The sequence below is a fragment of the Oncorhynchus clarkii genome, chromosome 20, assembly GCF_045791955.1.
Source record: "Oncorhynchus clarkii lewisi isolate Uvic-CL-2024 chromosome 20, UVic_Ocla_1.0, whole genome shotgun sequence".
NCBI lineage: Eukaryota > Metazoa > Chordata > Actinopteri > Salmoniformes > Salmonidae > Oncorhynchus > Oncorhynchus clarkii.
The window spans coordinates 35,315,506-35,336,110 of NC_092166.1; the positions used below are offsets into that span (position 1 = coordinate 35,315,506).

Sequence of the window (20,605 nt, forward strand, 5' to 3'; positions counted from 1 at the left end):
GCAGGATCATATCAAGGATAGCATCACAAATGAATACAATAATACCACTTGATGATGAGTTGACCATTTGAATCAACTGTGCAGGTCTAGGTAAAAACAAAAATGTGCCCCTCTTAGTCTCCAGGACCAGGACTAGGGATTCAAACCACTGCTCTTCATTTGGACCTCTTCTGCAGACAGGCTTTCACAGCTCTCTGTATCTGAGGACAGAACATCTCACAAGAAACAGACTTCATTATACTCAAATTAGACCACATAATACCTGCTGCCTCGCGTCACATTAACTGACGTCACGAAGCTGTCCTCGCGAGAGCAGTGGAGGAGAGCAATGAGGAGAGCGCGAGAGATGCGGCTTAGTGAGGGGAGCACTTCAACAGCAAGACAAATAGCTATATCACTGAAAAACGGACGGGTTCATTGTAATATGTCCTCGAAACGTTTTTGGGATATTTAGCCAATGTTTTGATGCAGTCTACCTATGTAGCCTACACCGGGGAGGTAACTGTAGCCAAGCGAAACAGTGAAGAACAGGCGGCCGGTTGAGGACAGCCGGGGACTCTCACAGCTACTTTCAGAGATGTCCCTTCTCTGTGTCAGAGGTAAGAAGACATGCACACTATGTTTATACCATTAATGTTACATTTCATATTTATTTGATGTGGTTGTTATATATTGTAGGCTACCTGCAAGGAGCTATAGCCGATTCGGTGTTTGACCAATACGCAATTACCATGGTAGCCTTTAATGTTGGAGTAGCCTAAACATTGGAAATGGCATAACGTTACATAGCCAGACTTAGTTATCACCTTACTGTTTTACCCGTGGAAAAAAATGTATTCACACCTGTACATTTGGTTGACAGTTATTTTAAGAACGCGATCCTTTGCAGAGAACTAGCTATAGGCTACTTGAGTTGATTTTTCTCAGGTGAAATACGTTTTTCTGATGACAGAGGTCCGGTTTTTTTTTAAGGGTGTCTGGCAGCTTTCTATGGAAAGATGATTTGGCTATGTATGCTTGAGGTGCAATAAAATTATGCCAAGAGTCACAGCTCAGATTGAAGAAGCCGAATAGTATCCGGAAATATTGTATTAAGGCTATATTGTATTAAGTTATAAGTAGGCTATCAATGATTGTCTTATTCACAACGGACTGAGGAGCTGCTGTGCCTGTGTGTAACCTTATCTTGGATTTAAACATGTAATGATCAAAATGTGGACATTATTTACCTTTTGCCATCCTTAGCACCGTTTTAGCTGCATGTGTGTTGCGTGCCATGCCAGTTCATGTGTGGGCGGCGGGTGTAGCAAGGAAAGGATAGCCCCTGCCGCTCCGCTGCTGCGTGGAAGCGAGCCTCCCGCGGTCGTGAGGAAATCCTATGTTCGCGCCAGGTCGTGCCACCTGTGGGCTGAAATGTAACGACATGTCCCTGTCGAACCGCGTGACCTCAGATCATCTCATCTAGCGTTGCATGATCTGGTGCACAGCATTCATATGTGCAGAGGTGGGAAAAGTACTCAAATGTCGTACTTGAGTAAAATGAAAGATGGCTTAATACAACATCACTCAAGTTAGTCTCTCAGTAAAATTAGACTTGAGTAAAAGTCTAAAAGTAATTGGTTTAAATATACTTAAGTATCAAAAGTAAATGTAATTGCTCAAATCTACTTAAATATCAAAACTAAAAGTATAAATCATATCAAATTCCTTATATTAAGGAAACCAGACACCATTTTCTTTAAAAACATTTGACATATTGCCAGGGGCACACTCATTCAGACATCATTCAATAAACGAAGCATATGTGCTTAGTGAATCCACCAGATCAGAGGCAGTAGTGATGACCAGTTGTTTTGTTGATAAGTGCATGAATTGGACTATTGTCCTGTCCTAAGCATTGAAAATGTTACGAGTACTTTTGTGTGTCAAGGAAAATGTATGGAGTAAAAGGTACAATATTTTCTTAAGGAATGTAGTGAAGTAAAAATAAGTTGTCAAAAATATAAATAGTAAAGTACACATACCCCCAAAAACTACTTCAGTATTACTTTAAAGTATTTTTTACTTAAGTACTTTACACCACTGGATACCATAATATAAAATTACTGAAGTGAAAGTAACCCAGTAAAATACTACTTGAGTAAAAGTCTAAAAGTATCAGATTTTAAATGTACTTAAGTACAGTGGTGAAAAAAGTACTCAATTGTCATACTAAAAGTGCAAAGTAAAAGTAAATGCTATACATCATCATTCCTTATAATTAGCATATCAGACTGCACCATTTCCTTTTTTTATTCATTTTTTTGACAACCAGGGCACACTCCAGCAACACATTTACAAAGGAAGCATTTATGTTTAGTGAGTCCACCAGAGCAGGCAGTAGGAATGACCCGGGACGTTCTATTGATAAGTGTGTTAATTTGTCCTTTTTCCTCTACTGCTAAGCATTCAAATTGTAACTCAGGAAAAAATGTATGGAGTAAAAAGTACTTCATTTTCTCAAGGAATATAGTGAAGTAAAAGTAGGCAAAAATATAAATAGTAAAGTACAGATACCTCAAAAACTACTTAAGTAGTACTTTAAAGTATTTTTCCGAAAGTACGAAAGTATTCAAACCTGGCACACTACCTGGTGACTGAGAGGTAAGTCTGACAAATCAGTGACATAAACCATCAATTAACAACCAGGAAGAAAAAAAGAAACCAGCAGTGCTGCTTCAGACCTTGAAGAAGTGAATTCCCGAAATCCCTGATGTACATCACTGGCCAGTACAAAGAATTAAGTAAAACCACAAGTCCAAATCCCTATCTCCATCCATGGCTAATTTAGGAAACAGCCCATTTTAACTAGCTAGCTAGCCACCAAACATTGGCAGTAGAATGGCCCGTGCCGAGGAGCTCAGTGACTTTCAACACTTTCATCATCATAGGATGCCACCTTCCCAACAAGTCAGTGTGTCAAATTTCTGCCCTGCTAGAGTTGCCCCAGTCGACTGTAAGTGCTGTTATTATGAACTGGAAACATCTAGGAGCAACAGCAGCGAAGTTGTAGGCCACACAAGCACATAGAACAGGACCGCCAAGTGCTGAAGCATGTACCACGTAAAAAAAGTCTGTCCTCGATTGCAACACTCACTACAGAGTTCCAAACTGCCTCTGGAAGCAACTTCAGCACAAGAACTCATGAAATGGGTTTCCATGGCCGAGCAGATGCACACAAGCTTAAGATCACTATGTGCAATGCTAAGTGTCGGCTGGAGTGGTGTAAAGCTCGCTGCCATTGGACTCTGGAGCAGTGGAGCGTGATTCATCTGGAGTGATGAATCACGCTTCACCATCTGGCAGTCTTGGCATCAGTCATGGCATTTCTTAATGAGCAATCTTCAAAACGAGGCCAAATCAGGAAGTAATTGGGGTCTGGTGGTGGCTGGGCGGCGTATTTCACATCTGACAGTTCAAGTGGTTTATGGTTTATCCCACTGGGATCCTCTCTAAAGTCCTCTGGCAATCCTTTTAACTCCCCAATAAATCAAAGACAGTTATCAAACATAGGCCTGTTCAGATGAGATTGCTGTTGAATCTCTCTGACTCTACGCGTCCGTCTTCGCCACTCAATGTCCGAGTTAATGCGGGAAAAAGTGTTGTTGCACTAAGAGAGTGGTAAACGGCCAGGTGTCAAACCTGTGTCTTCAGATCTTTTTTTTTTTTTTAACTGAACAAGTCAGTTAAGAACAAATTCTTATTTTCAATGACGGCCTAGTTGGACAGTGCCTTGTTCAGGGACAGATTTGTACCGTGTCAGCTCGGGGATTTGAACTTGCAACCCTCTGGTTACTAATCCAACACTCTAACCACTAGGCTACCCTGCCGCCCAAGATCCAGGCTCCAAGACTGTGGTAACCTAATGAGCTAATGGCAGTTATAGTAAGGGTTCTTAAGCCTAAAGCAACATTACTCATCACACAAGCGTAGTTCACTGGACCATCACGGTTACAAGAGCAATATGTAGAATGTCAAGCGTATGTGGTGCATATGAAGTTGAGTTCTAAGTAATGTTTTTTTATGGGATTCAACCAAATCAATCTGTGTAGCCTTTTCAGTCGTTCTGTTTTACAGTCAATACATTTTTATCCTGTCATAAGAATACCATGAATACTGATTATGTTTTGGACACATGATAGATACTGGCATAGGAGAAAGAGTAGGTTACATGAATAATTGCATGAAAGCAAGCTGTATTTCTAGATTTACTTTGTGTATGCATAAAAAAACTAGTTAACTAGGGTCATTTCCATGTAAAAATCCCCATGAGCACCAATATGGAAAGTTCATAGGAGCATATCAAAATGAGTGTCAAAACAAAAGCTAAGAGTCTATATGTTGGGGAAATGAAGGCAGGCACATTTTTCAACCATTTTCCATCTTAAATTGACTTTAAGTAATGGCTTTGATTTCTGCTTCAATAGATGGAAAAGGAGTCTTAAGAAAACGTCAACTAGAAAAAGTCTCAAAAGTTATTAGAAATACTACATTTAAACACAGTGTTGAAGTTAAGACCCCTGCCAACTAATATCACCAGTAACACTTATTTAGTTTGATAAATTATTTGCCTTCTGTAAGTTTAAGAAACATTGTCTTGTGCCTTGTAATTCCGTTATCAAAAACCCACATATCTTTAAGATATTTTCTCGTTTCTCTCCCTCATGAGGAGGATAATGAAAGTTCACACAAGTAAAAGGTAGACCTTCCAATTAGTCTGGTGGTCAAAGCGAGAGTGTGAAAACAGTCCAGACAACGCCTCCCTCCCTCTCTTATCTCGCTCCAGCTAATGTTAACTCTCCCTTACTGACACCTACCCATGAGCCCTCTCTTTTTCCATTTACTGTAATCAGCACGGACCGACACCGGACATCCATGGACATTGAAAAGTAGTTGACATTTGGTCAGTCCACCCTTGCCTTGATTTCAACAACAACAGCCCTTTTTTTCTGGTACGGATTGACCTTGATTTCAACGTCTACAGACATATATTTTTTTTGTTGTTGGCCTTGATTTGGCCCAAACATAAACGTCCATGATTGGTGAACTCTGCAAATCTGGACCAATCGTAGACGTCTATGTTTCACAAGTTTGGACAGCACAGTACAGTAAAGAAAATAAAAATAGAGTAGAGTTCAGTCCAAATACAGTAGAGCACAGTATAATGTACTGTACTCAAGTGATAGTACCCGAGAAGCTGGTGTTTGGAGTATATACAGTACTGGCGCGGCCGTTGTTAGGCCCAAGACAAAGTCAAGGTTACTAACATATTAAACTACAGCTCACTTACAGTCATGTCAAAAATTGCAGCCAGAATAACAGCAAAGTAGCTGCATTTGTGTTTTTTTAAGTCTCAGAGCGAGTGAAGTTTGAAACTCTATACGCCGCACCCCGCTAACTAGCTAGCCATTTCACATAAGTTACACCAGCCTAATCTCGGGAGTTGATAGGCTTGAAGTCATAAACAGTGCTGTGCTTGCGAAGAGCTGCTGGCAAAACGAACGAAAGTGCTGTTTGAATGAATGCTTACGAGCCTGCTGCTGCCTACCATCGCTCAGACTGCTCTATCAAATATCAAATCATAGACTTAATTATAACATAATAACACACAGAAATATGAGCCTTTGGTCATTAAAATGGTTGAATCCGGAAACTATCATTTCGAAAACAAAACGTTTAGTATTTCAGTGAAATATGGAACCGTTCCGTATTTTATCTAACGGGTGGCATCCCTAAGTCTAAATATTCCTGTTACATTGTACAACCTTCAATGTTATGTCATAATTACGTAAAAGTTTGGCAAATTAGTTCGCAATGAGCCAGGCTGCCCAAACTGTTGCATATACCCTGACTCTGCGTGCAATGAACGCAAGAGAAGTGACAATTTCACCTGGTTAATATTGCCTGTTAACCTGGATTTCTTTTAGCTAAATATGCAGGTTAAAAAATGTAAACTTCTGTGTATTGATTTTAAGAAAGGCATTGGTGTTTATGGTTAGGTACAGTCAGGCAACGATTGTGCTTTTTTCGCAAATGCTCTTTTGTTAAATCATCCCCCTGCGTTGTATCGATTATATGCAAAGCAGGACACGCTAGATAAACTAGTAATATCATCAACCATGTGTAGTTAACTAGTGATTATGATTGATTGATCGATTGTTTTTTATAAGATAAGTTTAATGCTAGCTAGCAACTTACCTTGGCTTCTACTGCATTCGCGTAACAGGCAGGCTCCTCGTGGAGTGCAATGAGAAGCAGGTGTTTAGAGCGTTGGACTAGTTAACCTTAAGGTTGCAAGATTGAATCCCAGAGCTGACAAGGTAAAAATCTGTCATTCTGCCCCTGAACAAGGCAGTTAACCCACCGTTCCTAGGCCGTCATTGGAAATAAAAATGTGTTCTTAACTGACTTGCCTAGTTAAATAAAGATGTTAAAAAATAATAATAATAATAGGCAAAATCGGCGTCCAAAAACACCGATTTCCGATTGCTATGAAAACTTGAAATCGGCCCTAATTAATCGGCCGTTCCGATTAATCGGTCGACCTCTACTGTGTAGTACAGATCAGGGAACCATAATACAATAATTACGCTGGCGGAATTGCAAGTACATAAAAGCTGGTGATAGTACAGACCAGGGATGTCAGGCCAAATTATGCTGTCGTTCTGGGTTCGATTCTGGGTAGAAATAGGCATAGTTTTCTGTCTTACAAAGAGTTGTGTTTTACTTGGTGAATATTAGGAAAACTGATGGGTAACAAAATAAAACAGTTTGGGAAACCACTGCTATAAACAGTTTTGTTTGAATGCACCCATCCATTGCAACACTTTGTGAAAATTGCCATTGATTGACTTCATTTGATTTTATTAGGATCTATTTTAGTCCTCATTTGGACTAATCTTCCAAGAGTCCTTCAACATTAAAATACAATTTATAATACAATCACATTTTCACATATAACACACTGTTACAAACATACATAATGACCCAATAAATACTCTTAACAGTCTAAAAAGATGGATTGATTCTTCATCTACCACAGTCCAGCACAACTTTCCTATGTATTCTATTTAAATGGTTTTAAAGTATTGTTGTAATTTGTATATTGGAAGATTTCTGGTTTGCTCAGAGAAATGATTACATTTCTTTATTGCTCTAAATCAAAATGTTATTTTGCTATTTCTCTTTTCTGTCTGGATGACACAGATGGTGGACAATCTATTCCTAGTATTTACTGAATGTCTGTCTCTTACCAACTGAATTCTGTTGTGAATAGAGTTTGGCCGTTTTAAATTGTGTATATTATAAAATAATATAAGCATGTTTTTTTTCTTCAATTATCTTGTTGATTGATGACCAACCAAGAGCATTGAACATGACTACAACAGAAGAACCATATCTCCACCTTAAAACAATCCTTGCTGCTTTGTTCTGTGCAATCTGCAGCCTCCTAATTTCACTTGCTAATGCATTTCCCCAGACCACCGAACAGTAGTTTACCTGACTCCCAATTAATGCTTGAGTTATTTGCCTAAGAATCTTTCCCGTTAAATATTTAGCTATCCTTCTGATCATGCATGCCGTTTTAATATTTTTTTATTTTTATACATTGATGAGTTATTTGAGACGACCATGGTAAGCAGTTGTCTAGCTGCACTCCTAGTAGTTTGGTTTCTGCCACTTCCTCAATTTGTATCCCCCCATACTTAATTGTATCCCATGCTTTTCCTGGTGGAACAGACCAACATAACCTTGGTTTACTTGGTGTTTAAAACAAGTTTATTCTGGCAAACTCACTCCCCGATATTTTCCAAATCTACTTATAGAGCTTGCTGTACCTGTTGAACCGATATTCTTGCTGTATAAATTGTACTGTATTGATTAGTGTATTGTGTGTGTGTGTAATGTATGTGTGTCATTAGGCATGCATGCATGTTTGTGTGTAAATGTGCATGTGCGTGCACGTATATTGTTTGAGCGTAGGTTCCTCCCTTAATAATTTACATGGGCATGATTCAGAACTATTATTAAGCATTAGCTCCATGCCTTTCTGCAATTAAATATATTTCCCATTGATCTTTCTCACGTACTGATATATTGCCTGAGCCGTTTCTAGTCCTGCTGGAACACAATCAGCTAGTGGTCTGTTCTCATCTGCTGCTACAATTAGACATGTGTTTCCAGCGATGAAGAGGCAATTTATTTGATTCTCCAGTTTCAGTCCAATATTGAATGGTTTAATTTGCAGTGCTGCCTGGCAGAGTTACAATGGGTATAGAATTTGGATATTCATTTAGGGTTTGAAAATGAACTGAATCTATTTCAGATGTTCAGCCAGCAAAGTGTTGAAGGAGATACAGAATAGCTTAAGTTCTTCAACACAACATGATTTTCTCTGTTTGTAACTACAGGCAGGCACAGACGCTTCAGCCTCTGTGCAATCTAATAATACAGTAACTTCATTGGTATTCCAGTAAGACTCTCATCACTAGTTCAGTGTATAATGTCTCTTCTCTCGCTTAGTCAGGGAATTTCACACATCGTCCCCTTTTGTCCGTTGTCATGGAGACTTTGTCCAAACAGGCCTGTATTGAGTATTATCAGCTGTGCAGGTGAGGGTTGTTGAATTTTAAAACTCGCTGTGGGATGCACTGTGATTGCGTGTGTGTTTGTAGGCTACACAGGCCCTGTCATATATAGAGAGAGAGAGAGTGTGTGTGTGTGTGTGTGTGTGTGTGTGTGGTGAGAGTGTGGGGCATTAACTAAGGCTTCAGTTACATCAGAGCTGTTTAAAAAGTACTGCAGAGGGAGAGAGTGGGCTTTATAGAGACAGAGCCACAAAAGATATTCAACCCCCACTCACAGAATAGGACGACAGGAATTTATAGTGTACAGTTGAGGATTTCCATGTACACTACATGACCAAAAGTATGTGGACACTTGCTCATTGAACATCTCATTCCAAAATCATGGGCATTAGTATGGAGTTGGTCCCCTCTTTGCTGCTATAACAGTCTCCACTCTTGGCATTCAGGTCAAATAGTTCAATCTTGGTTTCATCAGACCAGAGAATCTTGTTTCCCATGGTCTGAGAGTCCTTTAGGTGCCTTTTTGCAAACTCCAAGCAGGCGGTCATGTGCCTTTTACTGAGGAGTGGTTTCCGCCTGGCCACTCTACCATAAAGGCTTGATTGGTGGAGTGCTGCAGAGATGGTTGTCCTTCTGGAATGTTCTCACAACTCCACAGAGGAACTCTGGAGCTCTGTCAGTGACCATCGGGTTCTTGGTCACCTCCCTGACCAAGGCCTTTCTCCTCTAATTGCTCATTTTGGCTGGGCGGCCAGCTCTAGGAAGTGTTTTTGGTGGTTCCAAACTTCCATTAAAGAATGATGGAGGCCACTTTGGGACCTTCAATGCTGCAGAAATGTTTTGGTGCCCTTCCCCAGATCTATGCTTCGACACAATCCTGTCTCGGAGCTCTTCCTTGGATTTTGCTCTGACATGCACCGTCAACTGTGGGACCTTATATAGACAGGTGTGTGCCTTTCCATATCACGTCCAATCAATTGAATTTACCACAAGTGGACTCCAAGTTGTAGAAACATCTCAAGGATGATCAATGGAAACAGGATGCACCTATGCTCAATTTCGAGTCTCATAGCAAAGGGTCTGAATACTTATGTAAATAAGCTATTTCTGTTTTTATTTTTTATAAATGTGCAAACATTTATAAAAACCTGTTTTCGCTTTGTCATTATGGGGTATTGTGTGTAGATTGATGAGATTGATTTTTTATTTATTTAATCCATTTTAGAATAAGGCTGTAAGGTAACAAAATGTGGAAGAAGTGAAGGGTTCTGAATACTTTCTGAATGCACCGTATACATTTTTCAACATAAAATGTAAGCAAAGGCTTTGATTTCTGATCAAACAGATGGCAAAGGTGTTTCCAAAAACATCTAGCAGAAAAAGTCTAAAGTATTAAAAATACATCAAAACACAATCATGTTGAAGTAAACACCCCTGCCATCTAATATCAACACTTATATTTACTTTACCAGAAATGTGCCTTCTGTTAGTTTAAGAAATATTGCATGGTGTCTGTCATTCTGTTACCAAAAATGTATTTTCAAATTTCTCTCCCTCGTGAGGAGGGAGGATAATGGAAGTTCACAGAATTAACAAGTTAAGGTAGAAATACCAATTATTTAGTGTTTTTACTGATAACAATTTGGTTTATGATTTATTAAGTGATTTTACCAAGTTGGTAACAGAATGACCCAAAAAATCTGTAACAGAATGACTGCAACAATTGTCTACAATGGGGATTCATAGTAGGTCACTTGCTACTTTCCTCCCTTCCACTGGCATACTGTTATATTCAGCTAATAATAGTTTTCTTTCCCTTTCTGTCACGTGGTGGTCGAAGCAAGAGCGTGAAAACAGTCTGGACAAGCCCTCCCCCAGTCAGCACAGTACAGTAAATAAAAGTAGAGAATAGGTCAGTACTGTGCTGAACAGTGGAGGCTGCTGAGGGGAGGACGGCTCATAATAATGGCTGGAATGGAGCAAATGGAATAGCATCAAACAGATGGAAACCATGTGTTCGGTGTATTTGATACCCTTCCACTTATTTCACTCAAAACCATTACCACAACCTAATTAGGGTGCCACCAACCTCCTGTGGTACTGAAGTATACTCTACGGTACAGAACTCTACTGTACTAATCTCTGTACAGTAGAGTTGGGTGAAATGCTGCCAGAACACGGGGGAGCAGAACTCCCTCACTTTTTTGATTTTGAGAATACACAGAGCTGGTAAAACTATTTCTGTCAATTACATTTAATTACCACAAGTTCCATGAAAAACGATAGAATGACTAACTAAATAAATATGTATAGCAGCCTAGAGGTAGGTTTATAGTGGTTTCTTCCCTGTCTTCTCTCTGGCAGTGGCGGAAATGATGAACTGTAGGCTACGTGTGTGCACTCGAAGGCCCATTGGAGGCTTGACCACTTTGGAGGCTTGACAAACTAATTCGCTCTTTAGAGGGACTAAGAGAAAGGTCAGGTACAAGAACCCTGGAAGGTGCAGTGGCTGGAAGAGGGGTAAAACTCCCTCAGTGAAAATAAACAAATTGTCACACTCAATCACCAGCAGTTCCTATCCAGCCTTATAAAAAGGCACGCCTGGAACGGATCAGGCTGCAGCACAGTCCCGAGTACACACACCTGGTAGGTCAGGCAAACATCCTGGAGCGCGAGAGTTGGCCAGAGCCTTTCCCTCTGGGATTCAGGGAAGAAGGCATTCACATGCCGTGCCAACGCTTCTCACTCCTGTGCTCCTCCACCATCAATGGCTTTAGGGACTTTGTTGACAGTAGGGGAGAACAGGTTCCACGTGAGTTGAGACCACTGCTTAACTGTACTTAACTGAGTGGGGGTTTAGCCGCATGAACCTTATCACACCAACAAGATATAGGATACAAATTCACCATGTGTCTGCCTTGATGTTCATAAAACGGACTGGTCTCGTGGTAATTGACCGTTCATTAAAATAAACACTCTTAGCATCTTCTGTCTTCCACACAGTCTACAAGCCACTGATGCAGACCTTTGGAACATCTACCTTTTAAAAAGTCTAATAATTCCCTGTAATATAGCCTACACCATCACAATAAATCAATGTTTTATTTTATTTTAGACAGGTCTAAAGAAACATGATATGAAGAAACTGTAGTCTAATTCAGAAGAACAGAATAGCATACTCTGAGTTGTCCTTGTTAGGCCCTGATATATCTATGCCATATGGCTATGGGCTACACTAGTTCATTTTATAATTTTGTGGAATTATTTTATATTATGAAGAATACAATTGAAAATAGCTGAATTAAATAAAGGGTATTTTCTCCAAACGTTTTCCAAGGAAGTGCGCACATGCGACTATTCTGTGTTGAGCGGTTAACAAAGAAATAGAAACTCCTATATGCTTAATTTAGAGTTATTTATGCACCTTTAGTAGTTCTACAAACGTTGGGCTATACGTTTTATTTTTGAATACATTCTAAGGCTGCATGATACGACCAATGATGATTTGAAAAAAGTTGCATGAAAGGCATGAGCTCTGGTTTGTGCAGGCTGCGCGCCCTTACTCAGTCTGTCATTTACAATTTGAAAAGAAGTTGATGATATTCTCATCAGGTCTCGAATTTCCCGGTGGCATGCTCCTTGTGGGGCCATAATGCCCGCTCAAAAATCCATGCCAAAGTGACCATTGTGTCCTTGGGCTGAATATAATAATTATTCCCTTATCCCGACTGCCGTGCTCCGAAGCACCTCTCACTCACATGGCTCTCTCAGATATTTAAATTCTTATTAGCCAATGCATGTCACGTTATCGGGTCCTTCTCACAGACATCTCAGCTAAGAAATAGGCTCGAAGTGAAGACTGATATCGGGGACGCAACTGCGCGAGTCCCTCTTATAAAATTCTGAGGCGTCTATTGAAGATGTTAGAAGAGCTGTCCACATTTGGCCTACTTTTTATCAGCCAACTAGATGAGTAGGCCTATCGAACAACAAAAGCCATTCTACTATCATCCCTAGTACAAAAGTTGACCTATTGTATTGGTCAACATGTCCTTCTGTGCAAGAAATAAATATTCCAAACCTAGTCTGGGACAGTTGTGGGATGCGATAGATCCCAAATTCGCATAAAAAAACAACATTTTAAAAGCAATGAGGCTGATGCAACAGAACAGAATGTTTAGCTTAAAATGTTGATCAATTATTAGGCTATTTCTTCACATTATAAGCGCAGCAATGTGCACACAGCAGTAGGCTACAAGCGCGAATGTTCCAAAAGGCAATCAATTATCTGGAAAACACTTCTCAAAAGGGACGCAAATGCGAAAATCAATGTAATGCTTTATTATAAAAGGTTAAAAAAAATTATGGTGAAAATGATCTTCCCCAAACTTGAAACTCACGCACCGCCTATGTCTACCAGTTAGGCTCTACACCGGTTGTAAAGTGGATTAATGTGCTTCATTTTAAGAAGTTATTTGGCCACTTCAGTTGTGATACAAACCTTATCAAAACATATAGGCCTATGAGCTAGGCTACATGAGGTGTGTGACTATGATTTCACTACTTGGTCAATCGATTTGATAGCATGTTTAATCTATGCAAATAAATTAAATGAATTGATAGTTCCTCTGTTTTCTTTTATTCTGTAATAAGGTATATTGTAACCATGTATTCAAGCTAATCAAATCAACGTTTATTTATGAAACTAAAGCTCTCCTTGCAAACAGTGCAATGATATTAAGCTATATGTATTATTACATTAGGCTATAGCCTACAAATAGCTGTACCATGTAGTCATAGGCCTATTGGGCAATCTTTCAAATGATTGTTGTTTGTTCCTGAACTGGCTGAATGACAGAGGTATCCTTCAGCACAAGTTGGTTCAATTTCTTTAAGTAAAAATAGATAAGTAAAAAATTGAAGTGACAAGTAATTAAAGAGCAGCAGTAAAATAACAATAGCGAGGCTATATACAGGGGGATACTGGTACAGAGTCGATGTGCACCGGTTAGTCGAGGTAATATGTACATGTAGGTAGAGTTAAAGTGACTATTTATAGATAATAAACGGAGTAGCAGCAGTGTAAAGGGGAGGGGGGTGCAAATAGTTTGGGTAGCCATTTGATTAGCTGTTCAGAAGTCTTATGGATTGGGGGTAGAAGCTGTTAAAAAGCCTTTTGGACCTAGACGTGCTCCGGTACCGCTTGCCGTGCAGTAGCAAAGAGAACAGTCTATGACTAGGGTGGCTGGAGACTTTGATTTTTATGCCTTCCTCTGACACTGCCTGGTAAAGAGGTTCTGGATAGCAGGAAGCTTGGCCCCAGTGATGTACTAGGCTGTACAAACTACCCTCTGTAGGGCCTTGCAGTCAGAGGCCAAGCAGTTGCCATACCAGGCAGTGATACATCCAGTCAGTATGCTCTCAATGGTGCAGCTGTCAAACTTTTTGAGGATCTGAGGACACATGTCAAATTTCTTTAGTTTCCTGAGGGAGAATAGGCTTTGTCGTGCCCTCTTCACGACTGTATTGGTGTGTTTGGACCATGATAGTTTGTTGGTGATGTGGACACCGAGGAACTTGAAGCTCTTAACCTGCTCCACTACAGCCCCGTCGATGAGAATGGGGGCGTGCTCGGTCCTCCTTTTCCTGTAGTCCAAAATCATCTCCTTTGTCTTGATCATGTTGAGGGAGAGGTTGTTGTCCTGGCACTGCACGGCCAGGTCTTCCTATAGGCTGTCTCATTGTTGTCAGTGATCAGGCATCATCTGTCGATCTGTTGGGGCGGTATGCAAATTGGAGTGGGTCTAGGGTTTCTGGGATAATGGTGTTGATGTGAGCCATTACCATTCTTTCAAAGCACTTCATGGCTATAGACATGAGTGCTACTGGTCAGTAGTCATTTAGTGTTCTTGGGCACAGATACTATGGTGGTCTGCTTGAAACATGTTGGTATTACAGACTCAGTCAGAGTGAGGTTGAAAATGCCAGTGAAGACACTTGCCATTTGGTCAGCGCGTGCTCTGAGTACACGTTCTGGTAATCCGTCTGGCCCTGTGGCCTTGTGAATGTTGACCTGTTAAAAGGTCTTACTCACATCAGCTATGGAGAGCGTGATCACACAGTCGTCTAGAACTGCTGATGCTCTCATGCATGCCTTAGTGTTGCTTGCCTCGAAGCGAGCATAGAAGTGATTTAGCTTGTCTGGTAGGCTTGTGTCACTGGGCAGCTCGCGGCTGTGCTTCTCTTTGTAGTCTGTAATAGTTTGCAAGCCCTGCCACATCCGACGAGCATCGTAGCCGGTGTAGTGCGACTCAATCTTGGTCCTGTATTGACGCTTTGCCTGTTTGATGGTTCGTCGGAGGGCATAGCAGGATTTCTTATAAGCTTCCAGGTTAGAGTTCCACTCCTTGAAAGTGGCAACTCTACCCTTTAGCTCAGTGCGGATTTTGCCTGTAATCCATGGCTTCTGGTATGTACGTACTGTCACTGTGGGGACGACATCATCGACACACTTATTGATGAAGCCAGTGACTGATGTGATGTACTCAATGCCATCGGAAGAATCCCAGAACATATTCCAGTCTGTGTAGCAAAACAGTCCTGTAGTTTAGCATCTGCTTCATTTTACTTTTTTTTTATTGACCGAGTCACTGGTGCTTCCCTGTTTCTTTATTACAAAAACAACACATTTGGCATTATAGCTTTCATCTAAACAACCCTGGGACCCCATTTAGCAAAAGGTACTAAAAAATACTCTAAACCTTGCATGTGCCAGTCTTGCTCAAAGGTTGGTATTTATACATTTTGAACTTGACAGGAAAGTGTGCATGTCTCCACGCAAATCTCAGACCATGCATACGCACAACTTGTAGTGGAAATTGTTTAGAAACCACATTTTTGGGGGGGAAATCGAGGTGTTTGATGCACAGGAATTATAATAATGGTAGGCTAATAAAAACATTAAAACGTAGGCCTAATGACAAAAAGCTGCATTTGCCGTTGATAAGGTCATATAGCAGAATGTCGCCTAATATATTTATTTTACTTTCATTATATAGACCTAAATCATAATCATATTGCGTGGCATGTCTCTCCTTTTCTGACATGACTGGTTTATTCCAACTCCACAACAAATATTAGGCTAACATTTATTCATCGCTCATTCAATAGCCAACCATGCTCAACTAAATAGACCGGCATAGCCTATGACAGTTGTGCAATATTTGTTAAATAGACAATCAATCTTGCAGAATGAGTCCAGTATTTGGCACTCGCTATAGGCAACATGCATTTTTTTTAAGTCACTGCAAAAGATGAAAACATTCTGCCCACACTCTTTTCTGTTTTCTTATAGAAATGGCTATGATCCAGTTGCAACATTTCCTAATCATACAGCAAATGGGGGTATTTTTGTTACCATAAAAGGTTAATGGAAGGGGTTCTCCAGGCAGGGTTGTAGCGCTAGTTCACGAGCACACAAATATGATATGGCTGTGATCAATGAAAACATGCATATATGTTGTTTGTGACATTTTGATAAATCCTAGTAATGTGGCCCACACACGCCAGTTTCTATTATGAAACGTATGCACTGTTGATAAATGAGGTCCATGGAGATTGATGTCGAATATATTTTTGTTGAAAACTTTATTGAAAGTTAGGCTTAAATCTGTTTTGCACAGTGTATGCCAAACAGTGTACGCTTGCATTGACTGCAAGGTAACAAGACAAGTAAAGCCTATGCATTCAAAAAAATCAGCCCCACCACTGTCTTCTGTATCTACTGCAACACCACACTGATAAAACACAACAGGCCAGTCATACTAGTGTAACCTCCTATGGCGGAGTCCCAAATGTCTCCCTATTCGCTATATAGTGCAGTACTTTTTACCAAGGCCCAAAGGGCTTTGGTCAAAAGTAGTTCCCTTTTGAAGTGAAATAGGGTGCTATTTAGGACAAAGTTAAATTAGGTGTAATTTAGAATGCAGTCTGTGGGTGCACTAAAGCCTCTGCCAGGAGTTGTCACTGGGGTAGTGCAGTTGTCCTATAACCACAGGGTTGCTGGCTCATTTTGTCCCACAACAATGTGTACTGTGTGTAAAATCAACCCCAAATGTCAAGCAGTGACACATATGAAAGCCTTCTGTGTTTGTTTTCAGTAGAGTTTTAGTAAAAAAAAATTAAAGCTTCTAAGTCAAAAAGGCAAACGTATTCCTCCATGTGGGTATATAAGGTGTGTCTTGCTGTATATATTATTGTTTCTGTCGATGCGTATGATTGTTATTAGAAATGGTATGGGGTTGAAAAGGACTAATTATTAGACAACAAAAAGTGCCAATACTATAATCACATATAGACTTAAATGGACTAAATGCTACTAGCATATGCCAAGCAAAAGAGCAGTGAAAACAAAGTAAGGTACAAACAAGGAAATAACTCACTTTTGTCCATGAGGCATGCTCAAGTGTCTGATTTTTATTGAGCACTTGGCCACTTTGATGAGTTGGTTTTGATATTTCCTTGGAGAATTCACAACAATCGTTTAATGTATGTATTGACCCCAAGAGTGGATGCTAATGGGGATCCAGAGAAATTAACCAAAGTGAGACTCGGAACTACCCACAAAACAGGAAAATGAATCCAGCCTGTTATGTTCTTTGTGTAAGAGTTCTGTCAAGATATGGTGTTGCCCTTTGTGACTCTGTTCCTCTGTTTTCACAGTGAAGAAAGCCAAGCTGGATGGACCCCAAGGTACGTATAGCTATTCAAAATATTGCCTAGTCAGACCATTACTCTGTTCCAGCTGGCTGATAGGTATTATTAGATAGGTACTGTTTGGCATAGGACAGAGAATCTTTGACCAACCTTAACCTTTTCAATACTTCCTCAATTCCTGACGTGGAAGATAATCATCGTTTTCTAAACGTTCATGTCTAGTTGCCGGGGGTTTGTTGGAATTAAGAACATGCAACATTATTAAATAAGATAAATGTTTTGCTCCTTGAAGTAATCCAACAATGTGTACATTGCCATCTTGTCTATTTCAAATCTCCTCTCATTGATTGAGACAGGTGGGTGTCCACCCCAAAGTGCTGCATGTCATGATGACCCACCTGCGGACGAATAACAAGTGATGATGGCGGAAGCACTGTTTTGAATCGGATATCGCGTTGAGTAAAGTTAATGGACGTGAGTGGAAAACTATAACATTGAAGAATGGTGCAAAACGGGCTAAAGTTGTTAATGAAGATAGGCCTCGGTCTAATAATGCTTCAATCCTTGTTGGAATACATTTCATGGGTAATGATGTGTTTTTGGGAGATCCTTTTGCAGTCAAGGAGATGGTGGAGGATGCACTGCGAAAGGTGGAGTCAATCAAAGTGACCAGGAGTGATAGGGTGTTAATGTATTGTATGTCCAGAAGAACAAAAGGAAAGTGCATTGTCTCTTGGAATTATTGGTGTGAAGTAGAACGCTTTGACCTTCAGAACAAGCCACCAGTAAAAGGTGTCATCTCTGGTGTCGCGGTGGAAATGGAGGCTGAAAATCTAAAGTACCAGGAATAGTGGAGGCACATTGATTGAACCGTATGGTGAATGAGAGGAAAGAGGAAAGCTTACCGGTGCTATTGCTATTTGATGAAGAATATCCTCTGACACATGAAAAGCTGGTGTATATGAGATGTGCAGTGAGAGCTTATGTGAACAGACCTTTGCAGTGTCTTAAATGTAAAAACTTTGTCCAGACGGAATAAATATGTTGTGGAAGAGTCAGTAAATACACTGTGCCGCAATTGTGGGAACCCCGTTCCCGAGTTCCAGGAGTGCCCTTTAAGGGTGAAGGAGATCAAAGTAGCAAGAATCTGGGTTATCCACCAGGTCTCCTATGCAGAAACAGTGCAAATTGCGGAACCAGCAAGTTCAAATGAGGAAGAAATGGCAATGGATACACCGCAGCCTGCAGAAAGTGTTGTTCATCAGTTGAGGGATCCTGAAGTACTGAATGTGAAGAAGCTGAATTTTGTTGCATTTATTGCGCAGGTGATAAATTGTACAAGTAAAAAGAAATTGAAGAAACTTGACATTATTGTGAATGCAGCAAAAACGTTTCTGGATCTCCAAGACTTTTCTGCCGAAACATTGTGGGGAATATTGTCTGTACTTCCCTCAAGCCCCAAAGCCTGTGGGGATTGGAGCAGACACTTGAATCTGACTAAAGGGGTATGTTTCCCCATTTCCCTGTGTTTTTCTGGATTAAAATTCCCCAGTTTTCACCTCAAACAGTAGGTGGTAGCACCTACTTTTTCGGACCACCATAATGCCATAGAAGACACTCGCCTGTCTTGATCAATGAGAGAATATTTGAAATAGACAAGATGACGGTGTATACATTTTTTTATTATTTCATGGAGCATTTTTATTTAATAACAGAGCATTTTCTAAATGCAAACAAACCCCTTGAAACTAGACATGGACGTTTAGAATTGTCGGGAATTGAAACTAGACATGGACGTTTAGAATTGTCGGGAATTGAAGAAGTATCGTTAAGGTTGGTTGAAAAATTTCTCTGCTATACCAAACAGTACCTAACCTGTAACGTCTAATGGAGCATCTCATTAGCCCATTAAAATCTGCTAGCTAAGGTAAGTGCTGCTGAGAACCTAGAAATAGAATAGACAAAACATACACAACTGGATTCGATCAAACTTGCTTGCTATGTCTTATAGGTACAGGAGTTTACCTGACCGTGTGAGGCTGTAACCCAAATTTAGACACATTTTATGAATTATTTAATTTATTCATAAAAAAGGGTCTAAGGGCGTTCCATTATGAAAGCTTACGAGGAGTCATGTTCAATGACTGTATTGATTTTGATTTTATTTGGATCTCTTTTAGTCCCCATTTGGACTAATCTTCCAAGAGTCCTTAAACATTAAAATACAATTTATAATACAATCACATTTTCACATATTTCACACTATTACAAACATGCATAATGACCCAATAAATACTCAAACTAAAAAATATTGATTCTTCATCTACTATGGACAATCTATTCCTAGTATTTACGGAATGTCTGTCTCTTACCAACTGAATACCGTTGTGAATAGAACTTGGGCTTTTTAAATGATTTATATTATAAAATAAAATAAGCATGTTTTTTTCAATTACCTTGTTGATTGATGACCAACCAAGAACACTGTGCATGACTACAACAGAAGAACCGTATCTCCACCTTAAAACAATCCTTGCTGCTTTATTCTATGCATTCTGCAGTCTCCTAACTTCACTTGATGATGCATTTCCCCAGACCACCGAACAGTAGTTCACCTGACTCTCAATTAATGCTTGTGTTATTTGCTGAATAATTGTTCCTGGTAAATATTTAGCTATCCTTCTGATTATGCATGCTGTTTTAATAATAGTTTTTTTTACATAGATTAGTTATTTGAGACGACCATGATAAACAGTTGTCTAGCTGCACTCCCAATAATTTGGTTTCTGCCACTTCCTCAATTTGTACTCCTCCCATACTTAATTGTATCCCATGCTGTTTTGGCCTTTTCCTAGTTGAACAGACCAACATAACTTTGGTTTTCTTGGTGTTTAAAACAAGTTTGTTTTGGCAAACCCACTTCCTGATATTCTTCAAATCTCCTTGTTAAGTCTGCTGTACCTGTTGAACCGATTGTCTTGCTGCATAAATTGTAGTATCATCTGCAAATATAGTAGATTGAGTTTCAACAAAGGCATAAGGAAGGTCGTTGATATATATTAAATAAAGAAGTGGCCCAAGGCAGTTGCCCTGTGGTATTCCACAGTTTAACACATTAGGGGAAGAAAATGAACCATTGATATAGGTGGACTGTTTCCTGTCAGTTAGATAGGACTGTACCCAATTCAATGCTACCTCCTTAAAACCATAATGCATTAATTTAGTCAATTATTTCATGATCCACTAAATCAAATGCTGCACTG

The 20,605-nt window shown here is 39.9% G+C and overlaps 1 protein-coding gene across 1 annotated transcript in view; it reads left to right on the forward strand.

The window, feature by feature from the left end:
* Window positions 1-520: 520 nt before the first annotated feature.
* Window positions 521-20,605, forward strand: part of LOC139377413 (protein unc-13 homolog A-like) — an 88,720-nt gene continuing 68,635 nt past the window's right edge. Inside the window, exons 1-2 of the mRNA XM_071120440.1 lie at window positions 521-599; window positions 17,349-17,378. Of these exons, the coding sequence (XP_070976541.1) occupies window positions 578-599; window positions 17,349-17,378 (52 nt within the window). The 5' untranslated portion in view covers window positions 521-577. The remainder of the gene's footprint in view (window positions 600-17,348; window positions 17,379-20,605) is intronic.